The sequence below is a fragment of the Tiliqua scincoides genome, chromosome 4 (genome assembly GCF_035046505.1).
Source record: "Tiliqua scincoides isolate rTilSci1 chromosome 4, rTilSci1.hap2, whole genome shotgun sequence".
Taxonomy (NCBI): Eukaryota; Metazoa; Chordata; class Lepidosauria; order Squamata; family Scincidae; genus Tiliqua; species Tiliqua scincoides.
This window is the reverse complement of record NC_089824.1, coordinates 149,268,795-149,290,129: the sequence shown is the minus strand read 5'-3', so window position 1 is coordinate 149,290,129 and position 21,335 is coordinate 149,268,795. Positions and strand designations below refer to the sequence as shown.

Here is a 21,335-nt window from a genome sequence, read left to right as displayed (position 1 = left end):
CATTTTGTAAACTGGTTGGAGATAGAATTGGAGCCTCAGCCAGCCAGGCACCCACTGAAATTTTGTAGTTACTAAAAAACTTGTGGGTTTAGTATTTTAAAGGTTCTGGGTTACTGATCTTTCCTGAGGGCAGTCATCTGTACATTTTTTTAAAATTTTGCTGGGATGCACTTCTAATAGGAAGCTCTTTTTAGATAAAAACACCATAGAGCCCAGCACTTAGCAATTACCATCAACTAGAGAAGGTGGGATGAGAATGGTGGGCTTATATCCAAGACTTCCTCCTCCAGCAATTGATCATGAGAGCTTCTCAGTGTTCTGTCTGCTCTTGACAGTTGCCAGATCCACTAAAATTGAGTGTTGGGAGAGTTAGGACAGACAAAAGAAAATATTTCTTTACTCAGCATGTGGTTGTTCTGTGGAACTCCTTGCCACAGGTTGTGGTGATGGCATCTGACCTGGATGCCGTTAAAAGGTAATTGGACAAGTTTCTGGAGGAAAAATCCATTACGGGTTACAAGCCATGATGTGTATGTGCCACCTCCTGATTTTAGAAATGGGCTATGTCAGATGCAAGGGAGGGCACCAGGATGCAGGTCTCTTGTTATCAGGTGTGCTCCCTGGGGCATTTGGTGGGGCCGCTGTGAGATACAGGAAGCTGGACTAGATGGGCCTATGGCCTGATCCAGTGGGGCTGTTCTTATGTTCTTATTTTGTTTTTGTTGGGTTATACTTGCAGACTGGACACTCCTTTGTCATCAGGCAAGGACACATTTGTTTCCAGCAGTTGGCAGCCACCACAAGCTGGAGGGAAGTGACAAAAAGAATGCTTCTCCCCCATCATTTCCAGCAGTTTGTCAGTACTAGTGTCTCCATGTTTCAGCGGTCCCTTGTGATTGCTGCAGTATTTGGTGATACATCTTTCATTGTGTAGAAAAACAGGACTGCACAGTCTCAGAATACAGGTGGTTTATTATAACAAGGTTCAGCAGTTGACTTCAATTAAAAATCCACAAGAAGGAGTAAACTTGTCAGGTATGCTATGACAAGGGCAACACAAAATGCCCGGAACAATCAGTCAGTAGCCTGAAACAATATCTGTGAGTGCAGAATTCCCCTGTCTTTGTGGTGCAGATCTGTCTTTGTGGTGGATTTCAATTGTTCTAAGCTGCTTTGGGAGCCAATTTTGATTGAAAAGTAGGATATAAATCTATTAAATGTGTAATAGACATATTCATTGAAAGCAGTGTTTCTGTTGCAAGTAGAACCCTGAAGGAAGAGAAACCCATAAGTAACATGATAGAACATTAGAACTCATCTTTGGACCTGTTCTATGGTGATGTTATGACAAAGTACTATTTTTTTCTCCCACCATCATTATATCAATTTAGTGCCATTTAGTGGGCTCATTCTGGGTGATATGGTCCTTAGAAGAAGCAGGTGAAATTTTTGGAGGCCTCTGAAATCAGTACACTAAATGTTTTGTTGATAAAATTTATCTACTTATTTTAGCGTGAACTCTAGTAATGGGGCTTCCAGAATACTTTTTTGTTAGATTGTATGGGATACTTTCAAACTTGTTTGATCTGAAGACATGAACAGGATATTTGAGCCATGTGACCAGTCACTTGCATGTTCAAACTTTGCCTACCCTGAATGATTAGAACAGTGAGGTCAGGGCCTAGTCCCTGGATAACAAAGGGAATGCATGCCTCCATGAGAGAAAACCACTTACAATCAATAGTAAAGGTAGCTGTAGTTAATAGATTGCCATGGAAACTATTACCCTGTATTAAATAGCCTGTTTGGGAAGGTGCTCAGGCATGTGGTGGCAACCCAGCTTCACATTTTCCTGCGTAATACCAACTGTCTGGACTGTCTGTTTTACTTTTGGCTAGATTTTGGAACTGAAATTGCCTTGGTTGCTCTGGTTGATGAGTTTTACTGGGAAACGGATGAAAGGGAGCATGACATTGTTGGTTTCGCTGATCTTCTTGATGATTTTCAATACCCTTCCCAGCTTTCTGCTTGAATGCCCTTTCCCTCAAAGCCCAGATGAATCCCATGCTTCGCTTTCTTAGGTGTCATGGCTTTTTTGTTGTGCCTTTGGCAATGGTTAATATTTTATTATGTGTTTGTTGCTGGGTTTTTCTCTGTTTTTTATTTGATTTAGTAGTGTCCTTGGTTTTGGGGGACTGCAGTTCTCTGGCACTGTAATTTTTTCTGGCTTATTTTTGTCATTTATACTGAGTTTGCTTTTGCTTTGGATGATGCATATTTTATTCTGGGATATTTTATTTTATTATTTATTTGTTTTTACATTTTATTATTTGCTTATTAAATTGAATTTGAATTGAATTCCATCAGCAAGAAAAGGGGTATAAATGTTTTAAAATAAGCAGTGGTGAGACTAGTAGTATTGAAGGTAAAGTTTAGAGGCATGGGTAAAGAGGGGGTGAGGGTGACCAGAGCTACCATATAGATACTGTGTTCTCCTTTTAGCTGAAATACTATATTTTAAGAAGCAGACGTGTTGGTTGTGCATTCTCCCATCACTTGTTTATGGTCTTGTTTTAATAATGTTTTAAGTCTATTTAGTCAGGGCTGACCCTGAGAGACCCGTGACTGGCCTGATCTGTCTCTGCCCCCCCTCCCCGAAGGTTGGATCCATCCAGTAGTCAGTGACTAGGTTGACACCCTTCCTTTTACCTTGTTGGCAAGCAGGGGTTGTGGTGATGCAGGCACTCTCTTCCCCCCCTCCTTCCTATCTTTTCAAAACTGAGTAGTGAGTGTGCAAGGAATAAGCTGTATGGCCTTTTCCCAGCCTGGGCAAAGCATGGCTGATAGTTGCTGCTGCTATCGCAGTTGGTGCATTGTTACTGGGCAGCAGCAAAAGACCTTAGTGTCTCTTGCAACTGCCTGGCAGCAGTGACAGCGACAAAGAGCCATGCTGTGCTGAGGCAGCTGGTGCATGAACAGCTGCACTGTTGCCATTGCCACCCTCTCCTCAAGTAGTACTTGCCACTCCATTTTGAAAAGAAGCGGGGAGGGAGGAGAAAAGGAAGGAATGCTGCACCCACATAAGGGGAAGAGGGCATCTAAGTAGGAAGGTGTGCGCTAGAGGTCATTTTGCAGAAAGCCCCTCTAAACCTGGTTGGCTTTATAATTTTAACTTTTGTAACCTACTTGTGACTGTTTGGAAATGACAAATTTTAGAAACAATGGCGTTTGAGGCTCCTTCCTTGTTAGCAGCCCACTGTGATTGTTTAATTTTAGCTCACATCTGAGGACTCAGGTATTTTCTTTTTCTTCTTGCTTTCCACCATAGCAGTGTTTCTGTAAAAGCTGAGAAATGGGAAAGCATGTTTTGTAGCTAATTAGTTGATGTTGCTATTTATTACCATTGCAGGTGCTGGAATTTTTTTTTTTTTAATTTGCTGTATACTTGCAGCAGAGCCTTTTGTTGAATATCTTTTATTTCATGCTGTTCTAATAATATATTCTTCCAAGCCTTGCCTTTGTTTATAAATGATAAAAACACAGTGTCTTGGCATGTGCACAAGATCTGTTTTGAAGTAGTCAGATTAACATAACGTTACAGTACCCTTTATGTACAGTATAAAGAATGGCTAACTCGAGTCCACTTGTCAAAATAAGTCGAACCAATAAGCACTGTGTGGGTGGAGCAATTGCTGTGTGGGATGTACAGATAATTCTGAATGGAGACCCTTTTAAATAAAACATACTGGTTTTCAATGAACTATTTTCCAGGGGTCTTTTAATAGGCAAGGAAACTCTGTCATGCTGGCTGGGGGGTGGGAAACAAATCAATTTGTGTTGATTGGGTGTTTTCAGCTTAACATTATATGGAAAAGGATGGATCGGGAGTCCTTATGAATTTTTCATAAGCTGGTATACGCAGCTGAATGAATTCACTGAGTGTCACACCATGTAGCTTGCAGACAAACCACATCCACAAGGAGGCTACTGTCACAGAAAGCACGCTGGCGGATTTTCAGAGGGAAAGCCAGAGCAGATAAAGCTCTCTCTGACAGGATTGACTTATCTATTCTTCGATTATGCTGCTGTTGCTTTAGGCAGGCTTTTTCATTCAGATCCAGCCTCCATGAATGACTGGCACAGAGCTTGTCGATTTATCAGCATTTGAATCTGCAGCAATGTCTCTGGGCTGTGCTATTGTTGTGTTTTCTGAATGGTGAGAAAGCCAGCATAACATCCAAGCTATGACAGCAAAAGATTCTTCTAAGGAACTTGCTGCTCCGGAGTCAGAAATTTACATAAAGACTTTCAAAGAACAAATGCATTTAGAACTCGAGCTTCCCAGAGTGCCGGGGAACAGACCCACCTCTCCAAAAATGTCCCCCCGCAGTTCTCCAAGGAACTCTCCATGCTTTTTCAGAAAGTTGCTGGTGAATAAAAGCATCCGTCAAAGGCGGCGTTTCACAGTGGCACATACATGGTAAGACGACCTTGTTATTAATTTCTGTTCAAAAGGATGTGTGCGGCTTTGCTTTTTACATTTAGAACCTGCAATCCATTGCAAGAGCTGCTGTACTAGTCAAATAATATATTTTTGTATAAATTGTGCATCCATCATTTGTGGTTTTTTTTTCAAAACAAATTCAGGGGAATTGTAATTAGCCTTTGCTAAATACGACATTTGAACATTATTTTTTTGAATTGTTAGCTTTCTTAAGTGCCCTAATACTGACAATCTCATCCTGCAATTGATCTTGAAATCTTACACTCCAGTGTGCAAGATGATGATATGCTAGAATGTTGACATGACTGTCATTTGACTGTAGGGCAAAATGTTCCTCTCACGAAGCATCTTGAAGAAAGGTCTAGCTACAGCCAGATTTCTTAAAATGACCATTTTTGTTCTGTCAGCCTTTTGTGTGTGAAAGCAGATTTTGGCCCAGAGTTCATTATCACTGAAAATTAAACCAGGAATTGTTGTGTTACTCCAGGTAAATAAAGTAATAAAGAACTAGTATTTTGGGTTTGATTCCATTCATTTCTTATACCTTGTCTGGACACAGTCAGTACATATTTCACGGATATGACCACATTTGGAGATGGCAAATGTATGTTCAATTAAACAATGTTCAAAATGTATGTTCAATTAAATTCTCATACATTGTGTAACTTGATTGTTTTGAAAAATCTTTACAGCATGCATTTGTAGACTTTCAGCCCTTTAAGCTGGAAAGGGATGGGGTTAAGATGAGAAAAATCTTTGAAATATCTATATATAGACAGGGCACTGTGCTGCTCCTGAAATTACCTTTTTTCATTTCTGTGATATTCTCATCTGTTTATGATATAGAAAATTTCATTTAAAATACTTTGTTTTAGAAGAAGGTCACTCTTGCATTAAAACAAAAACTTTTCAAAAAGAAGCTTTTAACCATTGCTTCTCATTTTGGTATTTGTGTTTATAGCAAAGGAGCAGTTGTACAGCTGTTTTAAATCTTGACCAATAAAAAAACATTTGGAAGAAAAAAACCTGATGCCACATGACCAAAGATTAAAGCCAATATTTTCATAATGGATTGTACTCCAAACAGCATGCATTTCAGACAGCTTTTTATTATAAATCTTATTGCCTTGGAATGCATCCTTGAAATGGTTTGCTACACCAAAATGAAATATGTCATAGAATTGTGTATGTGTGTGTGTGTGTTTTCTTGGTTAGAAGTTAACTGCTACTACTCAGTTCTCTATCTCTTGCTTCGGGCCCCCACCCCTGCCCCCAAAAATGTTTTTGTCAGGTATCTGTTTGTTAGTGTCGCAATGGGGTAATGGTTCATTCCTTTTGTCACTGGGTATGGATACACTGCCAAGCTTAGAAACAGTAATGGTTTATTGGAAGCATGAGGAGAAAGAGGTCAGTAAAATAAAAGAGCAGAGATACAGGCAGCTAAACATTTAATCGCAATACTTAACAGAAATATCGATCAATCGTAGGGTGCCCATTTGTTTTCTCTTTGGGTTATTAAACAGGGTCAGGACAACTAGCCAATTCTGTTGGGGTGAAAATAAAGGAAGTAAACTCTAGATTAAATCTTTTAGACTGTACGAGTGATTGCTGGACACAGGGCGTGTCTATAGTTTTGTTGCAGATGACAACATGTTAATTACAAGAAGGCAAAGTTGCTTTGCAACACAAATGGGAAACAATTTTATGGTGGTGGTTTAGGGACCACTTAGACAGCTATAGTAACAAGTTGTTATGGCATACCCAGTGATATCACCAGATTCCTTTTCAGTCATGTTATGGGTTTCACTGAGATGAGCTACAAAAGAAAACTTCAATAAGGAATATAATGTCATAATAAAATAGGTGTGCACCAGACTGAGGTTAAAGCTCCATAAGAGCTTTGCCTTCCCTTTGCCCAGCACTCCAAGTAAACCAGGCTAATGCAGAGAAAATGGGGCACCTCATTGCCTGTTGCACGAGTGGGGGCTGCATGAACTGATGTCCTGAAGGTCGCATGCGTTCTGGAGTCAGTTTGTTGGAATTTTCAAGCCCTGTCCTCCCTCCCATGAACAGTCTGAGGTCTCCTGGTCGCTCTGTTAGAAGTGGGAATTTTTTATCTCAAGCCCGATGGGCCTTGACTAGTGATTTTTTCACCTATCCCAGACTGGTGTGGTAGGGTGTTGGGTTATATGTTTAGGGTTAATTGCCTTTGGTAACTTGGGCAGATGATGTTTCCTACCAGGGTGGAAGGAAATTCAGTATATATTTTGATTTTCACAAGGTCAGGTGAATGACCCAGGACTGTTCATATGGTACTTGTCTGGGTTGCTGAAGCTGACTGGCAAGCCCCCAGACTGGATTGGACAGAGGACAATAATGAGTGTGACCTCTGGGGTATCTGTTCGTCCAGCTGCCGCAACACCTAGGGATTGGTGCTGATAAGCTCTCTCAGGCAATGACAGAGGGGGCTTGAAGTCAGAATGTGATGCCTGGGTAGCCCGGGGGAGGTAGATGGCTAGCGCTGTTTTCCCCAAATTAATAGCCCACGCATGGGGGATGTTTTAGAATTGTTTATACCCTGCTGCAGGTTTTCTGACTATATTCATAAAGTGACGCTTTATCCCAAGCCTTTGTCTGGCATGCCCATTTCAGAGGTGCAAGGATGAACTACTGTGTTTCAAGGCTTAAAGGATCACTGCATATTCTTTTTCTAGTTACTGAGCCTTGTAAATTATATGGATCCCGGTAATGGTGAAACACCTGCTCATCTGCGTTAGTTATTGCATCTGACATCATCCTTCTGGCCTTTCCCTGTCTATACTCTTGAGATGCTCCAGGCAAAGCAACTTGGTGAATGTAAGCTACTTGGGACCTGAGCAGCTGGCTAGTCTCTTGATACATGAATTTGTCCAACAAAGTACCATGTCTTGTGCCTAATTCTGAGGCTGGGACAACCATGCAGAACTTGGGAGCCTCATACATGCCCAGTCTTTGGTTAATTTGTATGCACAGAAACTTCTGTTCAATGCCTTCTGCACATAAGTAGGCAGGATTGTTTTGCTTACTATATATTTTAGGTTTTAGACTATAGTGTGGTTGTTTCTTACATGGAGCATTTCCATTGACTTGAGGGTGTTTAATTGGTGGGGTACTTATATGGAGTTGCACCTACTTTCTATAGAGATTCCATATAACCTGAAACCAGTGGTTAGCAAACTGTGAGCTGTGTATGTATATGTACATATGTATGTATGTGAACCCTGAGCTCTTTGGAAGAAGGTCGGTATAAAAATTTTGTGTGTGTGTGTGTGTGTGTAAAAGAGAGAGAGGTGAGTTGTTGAATATAGATATAACCTTCATGTTTTCTTAGAGATGTGTTCATGCTTCACTTCTTCAAGTATTAGGAAGTTTGAGGAGATGCAGCAGAAAATGAGTTTGGGCTTCTTTTGGAGGAAAGAGTGCTGGAGGCTTATGGTGTCTCTGTAATATTTACTTGATTTACAAATGTACAGGTTTGAACATTGGATGCAGTTGAGTAACATACCCCTTCAAGCAACATCAATTGCTTGGGTTTACAAAGCATGTCTGTAGCTGCTAGTTAGTTACCTGCTCTTTCTCTTGGCTTCTGTTGCAGTCTCTGCCCAGATCCAATTCTCACTTTCTTGCTCTGCTTTTTCCAGAATCTCCAGCTCAAGCTGCCTCTTTGACTAACTTAGAAAAGGAAGAATCATCTTACATCTAAGATCCTCAGATACGAGGTAGATGTACTTGAGAGTCTTGAGGTCCCCAATGGAGGCTTTCATTCGAATAGTTTTTTGGGCCATTAACATTTGTTAAACTTTATATAGTATTTTCGAAGCAATTGGCTAAGCATTTCTTCAGGGCCTGACTGTTGTGCCATGTTCACACATAGCATCAAATCCCAATCTCACAACAATAGTATGTTTTTGTTCTTTATTTTGGATAGGTCTCATGGACTTGCTTGAACATTAACTGGTATGTTGCCATATTTTGGTAACATTTTCATTAGTTCCAAGCCTAGGAACCATTCAAGTGATTTGTACGCAAATGATATCTCACATTGCGTTGCCAAACAATTTATAGTACTGATTTTTTTTCAGATAATGGAGCCTTGTCTTCTAGTCACCTTCTAGTACACGTGAAAGTGACTTGTGGTGTGGCTTATAAGCTGTTATGTGAAGCCTAAAGGGACTGGCTGGAATGTTATGAATCCACATCATTTTTAAGCAAAGTTTCAGGCTTACAGGCTGCAAAAATCTTTCACATGGCCTTGAGTGCTAAAGGTGCTTACGTCATGGCACTGTTAGTTAATTCACAATGTCCTGGTTCAAAATACAAATTTGCCTAGCATGTATTACAAATCAAACATTGTTTCTCTGAGCAGCTGTTTTACAGCTCAAAATGTCGAATGAGAGTATGTGAATGTGAAGAATTTGCTTTTAGTTCAAGTCCTGGAAAATAATCTCAGCTCAAACAGAGCTAAAGTTAAGATGCAAAGTACTGAAAGGTTCCACTTGCACCCTGAAAAACAGGTCATCTTGCCATCTTCACAGGTCTGCTGTGAAAATCTTGCACAATAACCGAATCATTTGCATATAAAGATCTTGTGATGCAACAGCAGGATTAAAAGAAGGTTGGATGAAAGAACATACCTCCATCCAGTATACTGGGATTTAGTAAGCGCTGCTACCATCAAGCCCCCCTTCCTGGGTTTGATCCACCCACCCCATCTCCTTTCCATTCCACCCTCCACCAAACCATTCAACCCTACTCATTCTCCCTCCACCCCATTCCACCACCACCACCACCACCCCCCATGCTGGGTTTATCTGCTTCACTGGGCCTCCATTGCTCTGCTGGTGCACATGGAAAGGCTTCAGCATTCCTGCAGGCTCCCTTTGCTGCTGCAAAGAGCTATACTGCAGTTTTGTGGCATCCTGTGCTAGTGGAAAATTTGTCCCGCTGGCGTGTTCTTGGGCTGTAAAGGAGTCAGAATAAAAGATTAGGGCCTGAACAAATTGTGGAGATGGGATTACCCTTTTGGCAGAAGGAAATCTGTGTGCTCATTCTGAGACGTATAAGGAACCATTGATTTAGATTGTGTCTCCAGTTCTTTGAAATATGTGTCCAGCTTTGCAAATGTTATAATAATTTTGGTTTGCTTTATTTGCTCTATGTCTTGGGGTCCTAATGAGTTTCACTCCAAGAGGAAGTGGGCATTTGTGCATGTCAAAATATCAGCAGTGCTGTTACAGTTGCTAAAAGCTAGTTTGAGCTGTTCATGGCAAGCGCTTGCAGGATTATAAAAATCTGCAAACCCAGTTTGACCAGGGACCATGGTGTGATAGGAAAAAAAAAAAATTATGTGCATGTGGGCAGTGACTGTTCAACATCTCTCCCTGAAAAGCTGTCACCCCTGCACAGCAATGATGATATAGCTTTCCAAGCTCTTAATTACTTTTTCTGCATTTATCAGTGAGCAGTGTTGGCCTATGTGTAATCTAAGTCACCTACTATTTATTCAAAACTTCTTCCTTCTTTGTTCTAAAGAGTTCTAACCAGATCAAGCCTGGTTAGTTACCAGCAACTTGTATTTCTGCCCAATCCTACCCCCCACCTTGTTATAGCATGCAGTCATGCCATCGGAGACTGTACTGCATACCACGGTGGGGAGGGGTGTATGGACAGCCTGCAGAAGGTAAGTGAAAATTTTTTATACAGGCTGCCTGTTTGCCTATGTCTTGGACCCACCCCAGATATATAGCTGGCACAGGTCTGGAGAAACTCTTGGGGTGGGGTGGGCAGAGACTGAAGGATAAGATCTGCCTTATGCAACTGCTACCAAATCCACCATCTCCCTCCCCTGTCACACACCTCTAGTTTCTCCCCCAACATGTCCTGTTGCTCCCCCTCCCTGCCCATGTCCCATCCCTACCACCAACTTATTGGTGCCTGCAGAGCCCCCTGATGCTGCGACTGTGCTTGCTGCTCTTCAGACTGTTTGCAACAGTACTCTGGCAGAGCCCAACAACAACCTGGCTCTTGCACAGTGCAGGTCTCCTATTGGAGTGGAGCCCATGTTCTTTTTGTTTATGCTTCAGGCTGTCTTCTTTGTTCTATCCATAGAGGTGTTTGTTTCCGTAGAGTAAGTTAGGATTATAGCCTGAGTCTTACTAAACACAATTGGCTTACTTCTGAGTCAAATAAATAACACTATTTTCAAACACCTCTACTAAAAATGATGTTGCATCTTGTGTTTTTCATTCTGTGGTACCAGCAAATCAACTTATACACCCCCTCTTTATCTTGATTGCGAACTGCTACCTTTTCCTTCTGAAGTTTAGTAACCCCTGCTTACCATAGATACTCGCCTATAAGGCCACAAATTTCTACCAATAAATCAAGCGTAGATTGACACCTTTTCTTATTGAGGCAACCAGGAGAAGCCTGGAGGAGCTTTTCAACTGCCCGTGGAGGGTCTGTGAAGCATCTGAAGAACATTTTGGGTGATTACAGACAGCTTACAAACAGGCAGCTTTGTTTACATTTGTTGGAGCTCCGTTGTAGAGTCTTCTGAGCAGGCTCCTTAACTCCAGACCTAGAAGTGCCTCTTAAAAACAACAGTGAACAATGTAAAAAGTTGTGTGGCAGCAATTGAAGCAGGGTGTTTGCTGAGGGAAGCTGTTTAGGTTGCTTTAAATTGGTGCTTCATTTGCTTTGAGATGGTTTTTAAACCTGCAAATGCTTTTCTGCAGTTTCAAACCTGGATTTTTTTAAGCAATTTAATGCAATGTTCAGTGCTGTTGCTTGGGGCGGGGGGGCACGGCACACAGTACTACACAAGCACCTTGTTAATGTCTTCAGAAACAGTGGTGTAGCTCAGATTCTTTCCCCCCTTTCATCAGGCTCCAGGGCAAGCTGCAGCTCCTCCTCACAAGCGCCATTCCACAAGTTTTAACCTTGACATATCCAAGGGTCATGGAACATTCCATGATTTTTGACTGAAAACCTGCCCTCGCCTTATCTGTGAGATTGCCTTAAAGACGAGTGTCTATGGTAGTTCTAAAGGTGTCTACTCCGTTCTGCTGTGTTTAATGGGATTTACCAATTGATACATATGTCTAGGATTGCAGCCTAAAAATAGTACAGTAGGTCCTCCGTATCTGCAGGGGAACTGTTCCCCGACTCCCCCTCCCACGAATACCAAACCTGCGGATAAGCGAATCCGCAGGTTCAGGCCATAGAGGTGCCTTCCAGTTGGGTCTGAAGGTGTTCTGAAACCTGGAGCGGCCATGCATGGCCTCTCTGGGCCTCAGAAAGGCTCCTGGAGGTGGTAGAAAGGCACATACAGTTGTGCCTGGGAGGTCAGGTGGGACTCCGCTGTGGGTTCAGAACCTGTGGATAAAAAGTACCTATCTATATTACATGAATCTCCTACTAACATACTGAGTCCTGTGGCTGAAAGCCTATATTTTTTTCTTGACTTTTCAAAAGAGTGTGTAAAAGACTGATGTTATTAAGAATATTTATATGCTACTTTTCAATAGGAGTAATTATCCTGTTAATATATTTTGTCCCATTCGCTTGACATCTGTAACAGTTATTTCAGCACAAAAAATGTAAAGGAAGAGATTTTTTCCCCTACTCTTTTTCTGTCAATGAGCATGACTTGAAGCAGAACATTTTGCAATGTGTTCCATGCTTTGCCGTTGAAGGGTTGCACAAACTGCAAAGGAATAAGCTCACAGAAACCACTTATGGATGAAGAAGGGTATATCTAAAGTATAACTACTCCAGCATCCTGCTAACCTGTCAACAAAGGACCGCGTGGAAAGTGTACGTGGACGGTACATTGCTTGTTCCCATGTTTGATATTCAGAGGTACACTGCCTAGAAACATGAATGTTTATCCTGGCTAATTCTGTATAATAAGCCTATTGTAAAGCTATTCTTCACAGCATCATAGTAGATGAAATTTTGATTATTGGTACACACTTTCATGGGACTGTGCCCCATTGGGACAGTGGGACTTCTGAGCAGGTATGCATAAGATTATGCTGTAACTGTCAATGATAAGAAAGCTTCAGTTTAAAAAAAAATCAGTTTGAAAACTAGGTGAAGAGTGTTCAATGATAAATACGATGTACTAGTGCTTGTACTGAAGAGGTCTTCAATGCCTTTTCATTCAAGTATCTCAGAGCACTATATTCATTTCCTAAACCTCAGACTAAATACTGGCAGAATCCGACTGATGAAAATCTATTTAAATCTTCTCTGCATTACTGTACCTTTTTAGAGACATTTTATTAATACTGCTTGCACAAGTAATAGCTGTAAAACATGAATTATGGGACTGTTTAGACCAGCTTCAATTCTCTGTGACATAGTAGACTGTATATTCATTGTGGATACAGTCAGGGATCAAAACAACTTCATTAGAAACCTTCAAGGCAAGACAGGAAAGACTCTTTGAAGGACTGTGATGATCCTTCACATGAAGAGCTGACACATTTGTACTCCATTCTCAGTAGTTCTTTGGGATAGGCCATTACAGAGCAGGCTGTCATTGACCAGTCAGGGGATTCTTATCTTAGGCTAAGATTTCCCCAGAGATGTTGATTTGGACTTTGATCTGTTAGGCGCACTTCTGAAATTGTCCCTTCCCAAGCTAGAATCTCACACATCACATCTGTTTTGCTTTTATTGTAGTTTTTGTTAGCCAAACTTAAAATATTAATAGATTTGAAACAAAATGGTAAATCATAAATATTAACTGATAAATGTCCCTGCTTTTTCCACTGAAGGAAGAAAAATTCAAAAACATATTTCCTCCTACGCATTTAAATTACTGATTTGGCTCCGTGGTACCCTTGAAAAATTGCTCACAAAAGTCTTGGGGCCTTCTCATATATCTTTCTATGAAGTGCAAAATACTACCACCAGAAGGGAAAATCTGCAGCCCATTAGCCCCATTCGTATTGGCATCCTTCAGTCTCAAAAGACTATGGTATCACGCTCTGAAAGGTGGTTCTGGCACAGCGTCTAGTGTGGCTGAAAAGGCCAATCCAGAGAGTGACAATCCCTTCCACACCGGGAGCAAGTGCAGTTTGTCCCTGGTCTGTCTCCCTGGCTATGGGCCTTCCTTCTTTGCCTCTTTGCCTCAGACTGTTGGCAAAGTGTCTCTTCAAACTGGGAAAGGCCCATTAGCCCCAGTGCACACACAAAGCCACTTGGTATAAATGTATGACTTTTGGATCCCAGCCATAGTAGACAGTACAAATGACAATACAAAGGAGGTGTCTTCATCTTAGAATACACTTAGAGCCTATCCAACTTTCCAGAGCAGATTCAACCCCAAGGCAAGGGAACAAATGCTCCTTTACCTTGAGGAGGTCTCCATGACTGCTCCCCCCCCCCCCCGAGCAAGATGTGGCGCATACCCCATTGGCACAGCTGCATTAGTGCTGGACAGTTGGATAGGATTTGGCTCTTAGTTAACGTACAGCCCTAGCTCCCATCATTAGCAACAATGCAACTGTGCCAGTGGGGCTGTTCCAGCAGCATAAGGCCCATATAGGACTGGGGTGTCAATCTGTGTACCATGTAATTTTTTACCATGTAATTGTACCATAAAATTACCATGTAATTTTATTTTTGGGGAATGTAAATTTAATTGTTCAGTAAAATTTGTTTATTTAAATCAGTGGTTCTCAAGCATTTAGAACCCACTTTTTTGAATGAAAATCTGTCAGGACCCACCAGAAGTGATGTCATGACTGGAAGTGACATCATCAAGCAGGAAAATTTTTTAACAATCCTAGGCTGCAATCTTATCCACACTTACCCAGGAGTAAGTCCCATTTACTATCATTGTTCAAAGCATATACAGAGTAGCCTGTTAAAAGTACAGATCTGTAGCATTTCCCCAGTGCAGTCACATGCCATGGTAGCATAAAGTCTAATATATTAAAAATAAAATATTGAAATGAATGGGGACCCACCTGAAATTGGCTCACAACCCACTGAGTGGGTCCCAACCCACAGTTTGAGAAACACTGATTTAAATGATTTATATTCCTCTTTCCCCTCCAAATAAATGGTGTTTACATTAATCATCCTGCTATACCTAGACCTTGAACTCGCAGAAGCAACAAGATAGCTATTCCTCAGCAAGCTTCACATTTTTTGGATACTAGATTATTTTATAACTAATCTAAATACTTGGGGTATGGACATACCAGTATTTAGAACACACCCCCATTATCTCTAGGAAGCCACAACTGCAACATACCTATGATTTTGTGATGTGGATACAGAATACTTTTTAAATACAGGTTCAGAATAAGTGACAGGCGAGCAGACAGAAATGTGCAGTAAGCAATGTGGCTCATCCCTACGAAAAAGCCAGATAATCTTCACTGTCAAACATAGCCTTAGGAAGCTGTCTACTCATCAATATATTTTTCTTCCTTTTTATCACCGTGCTATCGCCAGAGGTGCAGGTGATAAAGTTAGAAAAAATTATTACATAAATTATTGTACGGAATGTATTTTTAAGAATATTAAATACAAATGAGAATTCTGTATAAGTATTTTCTTTGTGCTTATTATCAGACTCCTCCCATAGAAGCTCTGGATCAATAAGCTGGTTGGTAATATGGTTGGAATATAGTGGCAATTCTACATGTATAACTGGACTGTAGCTTCATAGGCTCCAAATAAAAGAAGAGAACGTTTGTAGTATGTACTGTGCTAACCCTCTAAAATTCAGTACTGCATGTAAGTGCCGGGTCCATATTTAGGCATTTGGGTAAATGGGTCAGACTCTCATGCTGTGTACTAGACAGCACCCAGGGATTCTTTGCTGGATAATAGTCAAAGCCTCTTTAGCAAACCCAGCCTTACATTCAGCTCTTTACCATAATATCTAAGCTCTGATGCTCATTAGTACTAGAAACATATTTAATTGATTGAGGGAAAGTCCTGTGGCTTTAAAGATAAGCATTTTTCTAGACAAAATATTTTCAAATTCAAACTTGCTACAATTGCTACAAGTTATAGCAACTAATGTTGTAATGCATGACCCTAAAGTAACAATAATAATAATAATAATAATAATAATAATAATAATAAAACTTTATTTATTAAACTTTATTATTATTTATTAACAATTATATAAATTTTTACGCTCAGTTTCTACACAAATGCACATTTTTTTCATTCAAGCTTTCTATAATGTAAACTGATTTCCTGGTGAAGATGTAATTGCATTTCGTAAATGAACAGTGGTAGTGATTAATCCTGTGGTCAAATTAAAAACTAGCCTTTCATAATCTTGGTAAGTTTTGTAGCTAGTGATGCAAACTTGACATGGCATTCCTGAAAGCAAATAATACACTGCATATTTTATTTTGAGGTTGCAGAAATAATATGTGTAACTATGGTTATGATTTGAGTACTATTATTTTTGCACATAAAATAATGACTCCAAATTGAAATTCTCTAAAGATTTGTGAAAATAGAAAAACTTCTTTGTATGCAAATGAATGATAAGTGCAAATAAAAGATAATGAATTTTACACAGCTTACTGATTTAGTAAATCTAATTTTTTAATCAAGTAGATCTAGCTAAATGTTCTGTTAATTCTAACAGGATATGCAATAATACATTATTATTAACACTTGGTAATATGTCAAGTTGTACAAATTACAGTGAATTAGCATTCACATAGTGCTTTCTGAGTGTGAAAAGCATTTCACATGTATTATCTTGATGTTGTGTTTTCAACAATCTGGTTAAGTAATATTATCCCCAAATTGGAGCAGAGGCTGAAAGGCCGTGGCTTTCCTAAGGACACCTAGCAAGTTCATAGCAAAGGTGAGATTTAAATTAGGAAAATCCTGATTGGAGCTCGACAGCCACTATACTATGCCAACAGTCAGTGAAGATGGTGTAGTGGTTGAACTTGCACCTGGAAGATCCAGGTTTAAAACCCCACTCAACCAAGGAGCTTCCTGGGTGACTTTGGGCAAGTCACTATATCTCATCCTCAATTACCTCACAGCATTGTTGTAAGGACAAAAGGAGGGGAGGAACTATGTATATCATCATGAGCTCTTCGGAGGAGGGGTGGTATGAAAATGTGAAAAATAAGTAGATTGTTATTCAAATATTCTAGGATACAAAATAAAAGGAGAATAAAAATGCTTGACACTCGCAAACTGAAGGTGTAGAAATAATTGTGCAATACCAATAATCAAATTCACATTGAAGAGAATTAAAAGCTGTACTTTAAAAGAATCCACAAGTTTTTCTTTTTTTGATCAGGTTTTGCAGTAGGCTGTAAGTCATGGTTGGTGTGTAACATTAAGGCAGAGTTTTCATATTTCTTTCCAAAAGATAACGCAGGTTTTGTTAGAATAGGAGAAATGTTTTCACTACTGTGCTGTTATTGAGATGACATGTGCTTGTCATGTGTTGGGCTATGGTGTCCTTATCAGAATAAGATTGTTATTGTTAATAATAACAATAATAAAATAGTAAAATATAATGTACATTATAATTTAATGTGTGTTTATTTAGATAAGTCAGTGGTTCCCAAACTTTTTTGACCCTTGACCTATTTGTCTGCAGCTCCCCATTAGAGCTACAATCCTATATATTTATTGTGTCAGCAGGTTTTCTGCAAGGATTCCACAACTCTCCTGGCTTGTTTCTGTGTCTCCCCGGGGAGCCATGACTCACAATTTGGAAACCACTGGGATAAGTGCATTTCTAATATTATATGGGGCATGGCTTTTTATGTGTTCTTGCTCAACTCTTAAAACTTCACTTACACCCAATTTTATTGATTTTTTTTTATTTTAGAGTAGTTTAAAGTGTCTGTGCATCATGTGCATTGTCATTTGTCATTGGCAGGTGCTTTAAAAAGAGAACTTAAGTGTTGCAAATGAAAGCAATAGTTTTCTACCATATGTAGATTGAATGCATGATTTTCGTTTATACTGCTTGATCAGAGATCAAAATGCTTTGGTGTCTGCATTTGCATTTTGGGGTGTATGTGGAATTGGATAAGGATTTTGACAGCTTTGTGCTCAGCTATCTGTGGATTGTAAAATTGTACAGTTTGAGACTGGAGCTGGACTGTGTTTATATGATCAAAAACAGAAGATTGGCCTGTTCTGTAGGATATTTTTTCCTCCAAGAATAAGTGCTGTACTTTTCACACATTTATATAAAATGTTGAAGTACATTCCCACTAGAGAGATCGTGGTAAAATAAAGTAACTGTCTACATCAGGGGTGTCCAAAGATTTTGGCAGGAGTGCCACATCATCTCTCTGACACTGTGTCAGGGGCCGGGGAAAAAAAGAATTAATTTACATTTAAAATTTGAATAAGTTTACATAAATGTATATATCAAAGATGAACTTATACGAATGAATGAAGGTCTTGCAATAGCTCAAGGCCTATAAAAGACCTTGCACAAAGCAAGGCTGGCCTTTCCTTTGCTGCTGCTACTGCATCACAGATGTGAAACAGCAAGCAGTGGAGGGAGCCCTCATCCCACAGCTCATGCAAGAGGTCAAACAGTCGCCCTCACGCTGAGAGCAGTTGCGTCGAGCCCGTGTGGGCTCCAGTAAATCTCTAGCGGGCCAGAGGCTCATTGGAGACTGGGGGCGCCCTGAGGGCCACATTGGAAATCCTCGAGGGCTGCAAGTGGTCCCAGGGCCGGGGTATGGGCACCCCTGGTCTACATAAACACACTTCAAAAAATCCTATGTCCTGATATCTTCTCCTCCACACTGTGGGAGAATTCTACATCAATATAAGGCAGGCATTTCACCACAGTCACATATATGTTCTTTCAAATGCATTTCTATTGCCTTGTGACTAGAGTTATGCCTGTGCTATGATCATCTTATTGCCCAATCTTATTGCCAATGGGCCCTGCCACCAGCAGAATACATTCCACTGGTGGTGACTGCTGCAAAGCACCCGTAAAGGCCAGAGCTTTCCTTTGTACATAGGGATTGCTGGCCAGTCAGGTAAGCCAGTGGGGAGAGCAGGACAGGAGCAGGGAGGGGCAAAATTGACTGGGGAAGGTACAGAATGGGGGCAGGGAGTCTGTAAGAGGGGGCGTATCTAGTGGCAATTACATGAGTTCTATCCTGTCTTTGGGCAGCCTCCCCACCTCCTTTCCCTCTTCAGACTTGTACCAGCGAAGTCTCTGACATGAGTCCAAGAAGAACCATTGCAGAGTGAGAGGCTTATAGAGGTGTAAGGGAATTTAAATCCTCTGCCCCAAGACTTCTGATCCATACCCCTTCCTGATGGATACAGCATACCCTTTTTTGAGCATCTGTACTAGCGGGGGTGGGGGAGGAAGAGGATAGAGTTGGGCTGTTACAGTACATTTGGATCTAAGTGGACCATGGACATATTTTTTTCTGAATTAATACCGAAATTAACTGGTTGCCTCTAAGCTGCATGATTAGCGGACCGCAAACTTTAAATCAGCTGAGTTGTGTTCATTCTGTAGTGAATTTTTAGTTCAGTATTTTCTCTGTAATTTTTATCTAAGCTGAAAAGGCAAATGAATTGCAAATTAAACAGTTGCTACATATTAATACTGAACGTGATTAATATTGAATATATTGTTTGCCTCTATATAAAAATATAAAATTGCAAAATTTTATAAAATTTTATAAAAATATAAAAATTGCATAGTTGTATCCTGAAGCGTAATTAAACTCACACCATAACTAGGCTGACATCCAAAGAGACCCATCAAATTTCCATAAAGGTCAGACACCACACTTTATAATATCAAGAAGGTAATTAATGAGGATAGCAGTGGCTCAGCAGAAGGAGAATAACTGAGAATAAAACTGACTTAGTTTAGATAACCAAACATAATGGAGCATAGATCTTTTCGTATTGTATGACTGTTTATTTCAAGGCCATATTCTCGGAGATTGGTAAGTGTCTGGATCAGTTGGGAGTCAGGACTTGAAGCAGCCTCGTGGTCTGTGTACTGGTGCTCCTTATGGTGAGCCACTAGAGGCTACAGAGTGGTGAGGTTAGGGATACTAAAGAAATATTTTCTTCTGTCTGTCCTAACTCTCCCAACACTCAACTTTCATGGATGTCCCCTGGTTCTGGTATTATGCGAGAAGGAAAAGGACGTCTATTTACTCTGTCCCATCCCCTGCATGATTTTGTATGTCTCACTCATGTCCCCCTCAGGTGCCTCTTTTCTAGACTGAAGAGGCCTAAACGCTGTAGCCTTTCCTCATAGGAAAAGTGCCTCAGCCCAGTAATCATTTTGGTTGCTCTCTTTTGCACCGTTTCTATCTCCACTATATCCTTTTTGAGATGTGGTGACCAGAACTGGACGCAATACTCTAGGTGTGGCCTTACCATTGATTTGTACAACGGCATTACAATATTAGCTGTCTTATTCTCAGTGCCTTTCCTAATGATCCCAAGCATGGAATTAGCCCTCTTCACTGCTGCCGCAGATTGGGGCGACACTTTCATCGAGCTGTTCACAAGGACCCCAAGATTTCTCTCCTGATCTGTCACAGAACAGCTCAGAACCCATTAGCCTATATGTAAAGTTTTGATTCTTTGCCCCAGTGTGCATGACTTTACACTTACTTACATTGAAATGCATCTGCCATTTTGCTGCCCAGTCTCCCAGTTTGGAGAGATCCTTCTGGAGCTCTTCACAATCTCTTCTGGTCTTCACTACTCAGAAATGTCTGATGTCATCTGCAAACTTGGCCACCTCACTGCTTAACCCTGCCTCCAGGTCATTTATGAACAGGTTGAAAAGTACAGGTCCCTGGACAGATCCTTGGGGCACTCCAATTTCCACCTCTCTTTATTGTGAAAATTGCCCATTGACACAGTGGGCCAGGCCAAGGATTTTGTATAAAAAGATAGATTGAACCCTTTCAACCTCCTGATTAAAAGCTGGGAGCCAAATCTGAATTCCAAAGAGAAGTTGAGCCACAGTTTTAGCGTTGAAGATGCACAGAGCTGCTGGGACGCAAGAGTTGTCTCTTGAGTAGAAGAAGCGTAATATGGCCTGGGATGAAAGTTTAGCATATTTTAATGCCAAGATACGCTGAGGGACCCAAGACAGCTTATAGTGGAAATTCAAGCCCAGATACTTAAACATCTTAACTTGCTGAATTGCCTTGCAATGAAAAACCCTGGAATGACATATCCAAGTTTTCTCAAAAACAAGAATTTTAGACTTGGTATAATTAAGTTTTAGAGCATTAATATAAAGATATTGGATACAGCTGGCTATCAGGCATTTCAACACGAGTCCGGGAAAATAAGACCATATCATCTGCATACAATAACAGAGGTACCGGTCAATGATTAAGTTTAGGGCAGTATGAGTCAATTGAGGCCAAATGTACCAATTAATTGTTAATAAACAAATAAAGCGGAAACAAGGACATAGCCTTGCTTCATTCCTTTATTGGTACAAAAAGAATCAAAAGATGACCTTGTGTATTCAATCTAACTTGACATGAGATGTTGGAATACCGCCTCTTGATCAAAAATAATAATCTCGGGTCAATACCTAGATTAGATAATTTAGACCATAGCAGATTTCTATGGACCGAATCAAAAGCCACCATCAGATCTAGGAAGGCCATAAACAATTTGGAATGCCACTTAGACAGATGCTTCTCAGCAAGATTCGTCAAAACTAAACAGTGGTCTAAGGCAGATTTGCCAGCTCTAAGACACTCACTTGCTCAGCTCCCAGGATGTCATGCTTCTC

At 40.5% G+C, this 21,335-nt stretch overlaps 1 protein-coding gene across 2 annotated transcripts in view; it reads left to right on the top strand.

Annotated features, from left to right (window-relative positions):
- Positions 1 to 21,335, top strand: part of PDE4B (phosphodiesterase 4B) — a 284,503-nt gene that overhangs the window by 40,960 nt on the left and 222,208 nt on the right. Inside the window, exon 1 of one of the 2 annotated variants that reach the window (XM_066622877.1) lies at positions 4,236 to 4,480. The exons of the other annotated variant lie outside the window; for it this stretch is intronic. Coding sequence (XP_066478974.1) covers positions 4,245 to 4,480 — 236 coding nt within the window. The 5' untranslated portion in view covers positions 4,236 to 4,244. Of the gene's footprint in view, positions 1 to 4,235; positions 4,481 to 21,335 lie in introns of those variants that run through there. 2 annotated transcript variants of the gene reach the window in all.